The following is a 7,861-nucleotide window of genomic DNA, read 5'->3' on the forward strand; positions in this document are numbered from 1 at the left end:
GGATGGGAGTGTCAGAGACAGTGCGACTGGCATAGGACAGAGCAGAGTTTAGGGATATTGTACATAGGGTTGCTATGAGTCCCAGGCAACTCGATGGCACATAACAACAACAACAGCAAGGTAGATAGTAAAGTATTTGGCCATCTACAATATAAATTCTATCAGTAAATTTTCTGTGTAACACAGGGCAAGACACTTCTGTGAGCTTCAGTTTCCTCATTTGTGACATGAATTGGATGACTACCTTCATTACAGACTTTTGAAATGACATTCATTTTATTTCCTCAATTTCCACTTATTGTGTACTACCAGACTTACTTAGTCTAATATACAGACTACTAACAAATTTACTTATGTTGGATTAGTTTCATTATACACACACACACACACACACACACACACACACACACGTCACATAAATAGATTTCATACCATTTTTGGCAGTTGCTTTCCAGGGACCACTTCACTACAGTAAGAAATCATTTGTTGATTACAGTATACTTAAGATATAGGAGTTAATATTTGTCATTTGACACATCTGTCATGCCTAATATTTCATGATAAAATATTAACACCAAAGTGACTCTTTTTGGGAAATTGTAAAAAATATGTCCAAAGGTAGTCTGTGTCATCAAATATGTTTCTGTTCTAGGTTCTGGGAAGTATCTAGCCGTCGCATCCCATGACAGCTTTATAGACATATACAATGTAATGAGTAGTAAACGAGTAGGAATATGCAAAGGCGCTACCAGCTATATAACCCACATTGACTGGGATAGCAGAGGTAAGAACTGGTTCAATAACTTACTATTTGATAACATTTCACTTGATATAATAGGGAAGTGGCAGAAATTTATTAGAACTTTGTGAAAAACAAATGTCATTCTTAAAATCTACTACTTTCTATATCACGAATAAGCTTAGGTTTTCCAATATTTCATCAAATTTTATTCAAATGAACAATCTATGAAATTACAATACTGTGATAAATTCTTTAATTTGTAAAATGATTTAAATATTATACAAAAATAACTTCTAGAGATGATAATGCCCTAGTTTTTATCAGATAAATTTTATGTAAATAATAACTTCAACTATGGATAGTAAAAAACCTTAAGGAGGATTTAAGTTATATTTACATTATTTAGTATAAAATACATACCCTCAGTATAATCATGATTGCACAAAATACAGAATTTTTGGGCGTTTTTGTTTCAGCAGAATGCATGATGTGTGGCTTCCAATTCTCATGTTAAACCATCAGTGGGAATTTAGACAAGAAGTGTAAATTTTAACATAAAATATTCAGTTGTTCTTGTTTTGTTTATGCATCTAAATAAATCAAGAATGGCAAATTAAATTTTTTATCCAAATATAGACAAAACATTTGTATTTATCTTTAAAAAATGTTACATTTGTTTCTTGAGTGCATAGTTTTTATGTATATACACACACAAAAAAGCCATTTGTTAATTTAATTAATTATATTGAGATTAAGAGAATGAAATATTTTTAATACATATTGACTGCTGGAAAATTTAAGCAATATACTAAATGTGCATGTATTTATACATTTTCATGTATATTTATATATTTCTTATTTTTTAAGGAAAGCTTTTACAAGTCAACACTGGTGCTAAAGAACAGTTATTCTTTGAAGCTCCCAGAGGGAAAAAACAAACCATTCCCAGTGTGGAGGTAGGAAGAGAATGATGCTCGTAGTGTTGTTTCTACGAGCAAGGGTGGTTAGGGAATTGTGGCCTACCTTCCTTCATCTAGTCACAGGAAAAGCCTGTTCTCAGCATATTCAAATCATAGATGCCTTTTGAATGTGTTTGTTTGATTGGGTCAGGATACATATATGGGCAAGGAATAAATTACTTACATATCTGTTGTTGTTGTTGTTGTTGTTGTTAGGTGCTATTGATTCGTAGATGAACTCAAAGTGATCCTGTGAATGAAAGACCTGAACACTTGTATAACTTTCATAGTTCTTCCACATTCATAGAGTTTCCAGAGGCAAGCTGTTTCAGAAGTGGATGCCACTCTTGCTTCCAAGCTTGTTCTAATTGGGAAGCTCCACCAAATACTGCCTGCCATGGGTAACAATTATACATATCTAGGCATTCTCAAATCCCTTTCCTCAAAGAACAGTAAATACTCAATGACACCTAGAAGACATGCCTTCTAAGATTAGAATATTGCATGTTTGCTGTATCTATTGGAATTCAGGTCTAACTAAAGCACTTGTTGGCAGTTTTCTTTTTTAAACAACAGCAGGAACACATACACACATAAACGTATATTTAAACAGCAGCAACATAAACATACACAAATGTATTTTATGCCTCACAGTAGTTAAAAAAATTTTACATGGCCTTAACAAGGTTAACATGAAAGTGGCTTAATAAGGAAAAAGAGACTGTAAATAAAAGTTGGAGAATATACTTATACCAATAAAGCATCAGTGGGGATTTAAATATAAAGCATCTGAAGTTTCTTGATTATGTGAAAGGCAGAAAAAGTCTTCCCTATTATTACTCATATGTAAGTTCAAATTGAGGCCAAAGAAAATTAAAGTTAAGTCCATAGGAACCAAGATCTGAATTTCATGATCATCTTAAGAATAGCTTTGAGACATTGAACATCAATGATTGAGGACGAGATAAGTTATAGGGTAATATCAAGCATATCATCCGTGAAGGAAGCAAAACAAAATGAATGTCAGAAAAGACTCTAAACATTGCACTGGAAAATCAAGAAGCCTAGCCTCATGTCACAATATTGAGAGGTGCTATGGGCAATATAGTGAATGACCCACAAGGCATCAAAAGAAGATGGAGGGAATACACAGAGTCACTGTACCAGAAAGACTTGATTGACACTGAAAAAAATTTCAGGAAGTGAAATATGAACAGGAGCCAATGGTAATGAAGGAGGAGGTAAAAGCTTCATTGAAGGCATTGGCAAAAAATAAGGCCCCAGCGATTAATGGTATACCAATTAACTTGTTTCAGTTAACAGATGCAGCCTTCGATGCACTCAACCTTGCTATGCCAGGAAATTTGGAGGACAGTTGTCTTGCCAATGGATTGGAAAAGGTCCATATTAGTTCCCATTCCCAAGCAAGGTGATCCAATTGAATTTGGAAGCTATTGAATACTGTCATTGATATCACACATTAGCAAAATACTGCTGAAGATCATTCAAAAATGGCTGAAACAGTACATAGATAGGGAACTGCCAGAAGTTCAAGCAGGATTTAGAAGAGGCCATGGCACCGGGGATATCATGCTGATGCCATATGGATCCTGGCTGAAAGCAAGGAATACCGGAAGAATGTCTATTTGTGCTTTATTGACTATGCAAAGGCATTTGACTATGTGGATCATAATGAGTTGTGGCTGACATTGAGAAGAATGGGAGTCCCAGAGCACTTGATTGTACTCGTGCAGAACCTATACCTGGACCAGGAGGCTATTGTGCGAACAAAGCAGGGGAGCACTACATGGTTTAGAATTGGAAATGGAGTACGCCCAGGTTGTATTCAAACTATATTCTTAGCAAATTATTCTAGAAACTAGACTCTGTGAAGAGGAGTATGGCATCAGGATTGGAAGGAGATTCATAAGGAACCTGTGTTGTGCAGATGACACACCTTGCTTATTGAAATTAAGGAGGACTTGAAGCACTTGTTGCAGAAGGTCAAGAAATGCAGCCTTCGGTATGGATTGTATCTCAATGTCAGGAAAACAAAGCTTCTTACCACTGGAGTAATAAGCAGAGTCATGATTGATAGAGAGTGGATTGAAACTGTAAACAGCTTTAGCTTGCTTGGATCCACAATTAGCACCCTTGGTACCAGCAGTCAGGATCAAAGAAGACGTATTGCACTGGGAAAATCTGCAATTAGGAACCTCTCTACATTATTGAGGAGTTATGATGTCAGTTTGAGCACTAAGGTGCATACATCTGATTTAAGCCATAGTCTTTTCAGTTACTTGCTGTGCATCTGAGAGCTGGATGATGAATAAGGATTACAGGAAAAGAATCGATGCCTTTGAGCTGTAGTATTGGAGAGAAGCACTGAACATCCCATGGAAGGCCAAGAGAACAAGCAGATGTGTCTTGGAGAGGGTGCATCCGGAGTGCTCTTCAGTGGCAAGAATGATGAGACTTCACCTCACATACTTTGGGCATGTTACTGGGAGGTGCTTACTATTCCTTGGAGAGGGACATGATGTTGGAAAGGGTGGAGGGTCAGAGAAGGAGAGGAAGACCCTCAAGCAGGTGGTTGACATGATGACTGCTACAATGGGGTCTGTTGTGTCAGGAAGTGTGAGATGGTGCAGGATAGAATGAGGTTCAGAAATTTTGTTCATAGGATCTCTATGAGTCGTACTCAACTCGATGGCACCTAACAACAACAGTTACCACTGTATCCCCCCACCCCCAACGTCCAGTATACATAGTGTATATGGATAAGTGCATCTCGAATAATGTTATGTTGAAATTTTTCTCTGGAAACTATCATACTCTAGGAGCTACAAAACCAAGACTACTGCCTAGATTTTAGCTAGAGAAATCATGTATGATTATTTATGGGATTATTTTACTTTAACAGAGAAATATGTGTATAATAAGTTTTTAGGTTCAATATAAACTTATAGCATTTCCCCCCTTTTTAGGTAGAAAAAATTGGGTGGGCCTCATGGACAAGTGTGCTTGGCTTATGCTGTGAGGGCATCTGGCCAATAACTGGAGAAGTCACAGACATCACTGCCTCTTGTCTCACCAGTGACAGGACAATCCTAGCTACTGGCGATGATCTGGGATTTGTGAAGTTATTTACATTTCCTGCTAAAGTATGTGTTTTGCTCTAACTTTCTTGATTATTATAAAAATTGTTATGTTGCTGCCTTTTCAAAATGTGCCATTATTGCAAGTAGTAAATACTCAAAATTAGGTTCCCTATTCTTGGTGTCCAAATAATACAGAAAATATTTATTATTTGTTAGGATAAATACTAAGTAGGACCATTATTATAAAAAACAGAAGGATAACTAGTAAAATGTGTATTGGAATCCAAGGGGAGGAGAGGGAACAGAGGGGTGAAGGTGGGCAGGGAGAAATCATAGGGTCACACGATTTGCTGAGGGGAGGGAGGGGATGTAAAGGAAATGAGAAAGATCTGGAGGGGATCTGGAAAGACAGGATGATGGTGGGCATAGTTCAATGGTGATGAATTTTACAAAACATAATGAATGAGAGTGATTGTATGAAATATAATGTGAATGAAGGATAGCGTGAAATACAATGTATATGAACTTTGTATTCAAGCCAATGTAAAATTTAAAAAAGACGTTAAAAAAATCATTATCCTGTAACTTAATTTGTATATTATATTGTACAGTGTTACTCAATTATGTATAATTTAACTATCCTCTTAAATGAAACATTGCTTTTACATCTTTTACCAACTTAAATTTCTTTCCATGAAATATATACCCACCTGGCCAAATTACTGGAAAAGATCCATATTTATTACCATCCCAGAAAAAGGGCAACCCAACAGAGTATGGCGGCCTAGAGGTAGAAAGCTGTGCTGCAATCTCGATGGCATGTAATTTGAGGCCACCAGCTGCTCCATGGGAGAAAGATGGGTGATCTCCTCTGGTGTGATTAACTGCCTCAGAAAACCCGCTGGAGGATCAGCTATGGGTCAGTTCCAACTCTGTGCTACACAGCAATCACTAATATCACAGGCACGATCCTGCTGAAGATTATCCAGAAACTACTGGAACATCAACAGAGAACTACCAAATGTGCAAGCTGGGTTTAAAAGTGACCGTGAAACTAGGGACATCATTGCCAATGTCAGATGGATCTTGGCTAAAAGCAGAGAGTACCAGAGGAACATTTGTCTGTGTTTCGTTGACTCTGCAAAGGTATCTGACTATATGGACCACAATAAATTGTGGCTAAGTGTGAGAAGAATGGGAATCTCAGAACCCTTCACTGTGCTTACAAGAAACCTGTACTTAGACCCAGAGGCAGTAGTCAAAATAGAGCAAGAAAGCATTAGGAAACGTGTGCATCAGAGATGCACCCTATCTCATACTTTTTCAATCTATATGCGAAACAGATCATTCGAGAGGCTGGACTTTATGAGGAGGAATATGGTATCAAAACTGAAGAAAGACTCATCAGTAACCTACGTTATGCAGATAGCACAACCTTGCTTGCTGAAACTGAAGAAGACCTGAAATGTTTGCTGCAGAAGGTCAAGGACTGCAGTCTTTAATATAGATTGCATCTCAACATCAAGAAAACAAAGATTCTCACCACTGAGCCAATTGACAGCATTATGCTAGACAAAGAAGAGATTGAGTTTGCTAAGAATTTCTGCTTGCTCTGTTCCACAGTCTACACAGTCTTGGCACCAGTAGTCAGGAAATCAAAAGACAAATTGCATTGGGAAAATCTGCTGTCAGGGACCTCCCCATAGGACTGAATATCAATAGTGTCAGTCTGGAGATTAAGGTGCACCTTATGCAGGCCATAGTCTTTGCAATTACTTGCTTGAATGAAAACAAGTTTCTCTTTGGAAGCAAAGATTTTGAAGCTCTGTCTCACATACTTTGGGCATGTTGTCAGGGGAGAGTAGTGCTTGGAAAAGGACATCATGCTTGGAAAGGTGGAGGGACAGGACAAGAAAGGAAGACCCTGGATGAAATGGATTGACTCGGAGACTGGAGTAATGGAAGTAGGTATGTCAGAAATGATGAGATTGGCTCAGGATAGAGCAGGGTTCAGAGCTGTTGTACATTGGGCTGCTATGTGTAGCCAAAGTCTTTAAACACCTTACATTTGAAAATATTTCAATCAATTGAATACAAAAAGTCTGTACCACCTTTAAAGTTAAAATAAACAAGGTTGATTTCAAGTAATGAAAACTGTTCTTTTATTTGAACAGATTCCTTGTATTGCTATTGTCTGTGCTACTTTGCACTGTGTGATGACTCAGTTCTCATATCATTTTTCTTTGCCCATGTTACTACCAAAAGGCCAGAAAGTCATTTTTATTAGAATAAAAATGAGATTTTTGGGTAACATCCAGATATATTTATTAATTACTGACGTTTTATGTTGAGCTCTGCTGGCCAAGGTTAAGGAGTTGTGCTGTTGATCCAAAAGCAGAGGGTTCAAATCTGCTAGCTGCTCTGTGGGAAAAAGATGAACATTCTGTGTAATTGACAGCCTCTGAAAACCCACTGGAGGGTTAGCTGTGAGTTGATTGCTAGTCAATGACTAGCAAAGTGTAACAGTGACATCATCAGTTAAGATCTGTATAATAATGTGACACCAACATGGTGATAAACCTAAGGTGTTGAAATAATATGCTCTTCAGTACATGATACACCTGAATTGCTGCTAACATGTTTTTCGATCACCACTGAAATGAAAATACAAGTTTAAAAATTTATGTGTTCTGAGTTTTTTTTGTTCAGTAATTCAGAAATTAAGCAGGAGATTGAATGATAGAATTTTGCGCAATCTGTGACAGTAATTGAAAATACATTTTATAAGAAACACAAACACAGGCTATACATACTTATTTCACCTGATGGCATGCATAGGAATCAGATCGATTACATTTGTGGAAAGGATCTCTGGAGGTCAATATCAGCTTTGAAAACTAGGACAAGTGCTGATTGTAGAACAGATAACCAACTACTCATATGCAAGTTCAAGCTGAAGCTGAGGAAAATGAAATCAAGTCCACAGGAACCAAATTTTTTGTTATGGTGAGAAAAATTTTTATTTAGAATTAGCCAGCTGTGCTCAGTTTAGATGATCC

The 7,861-nt window shown here is 37.2% G+C and overlaps 1 protein-coding gene across 1 annotated transcript in view; it reads left to right on the plus strand.

Moving 5' to 3' along the window:
• The window catches only part of EML5 (echinoderm microtubule associated protein like 5), a 197,726-nt gene that overhangs the window by 133,153 nt on the left and 56,712 nt on the right, over positions 1-7,861 (plus strand). Inside the window, exons 23-25 of the mRNA XM_006879132.1 lie at positions 653-784; positions 1,610-1,698; positions 4,689-4,865. Of these exons, the coding sequence (XP_006879194.1) occupies positions 653-784; positions 1,610-1,698; positions 4,689-4,865 (398 nt within the window). The remainder of the gene's footprint in view (positions 1-652; positions 785-1,609; positions 1,699-4,688; positions 4,866-7,861) is intronic.

This window comes from Elephantulus edwardii, unplaced genomic scaffold (genome assembly GCF_000299155.1).
Source record: "Elephantulus edwardii isolate Elephantulus edwardi_28Jun2011 unplaced genomic scaffold, EleEdw1.0 scaffold00002, whole genome shotgun sequence".
NCBI classification, from domain to species: domain Eukaryota; kingdom Metazoa; phylum Chordata; class Mammalia; order Macroscelidea; family Macroscelididae; genus Elephantulus; species Elephantulus edwardii.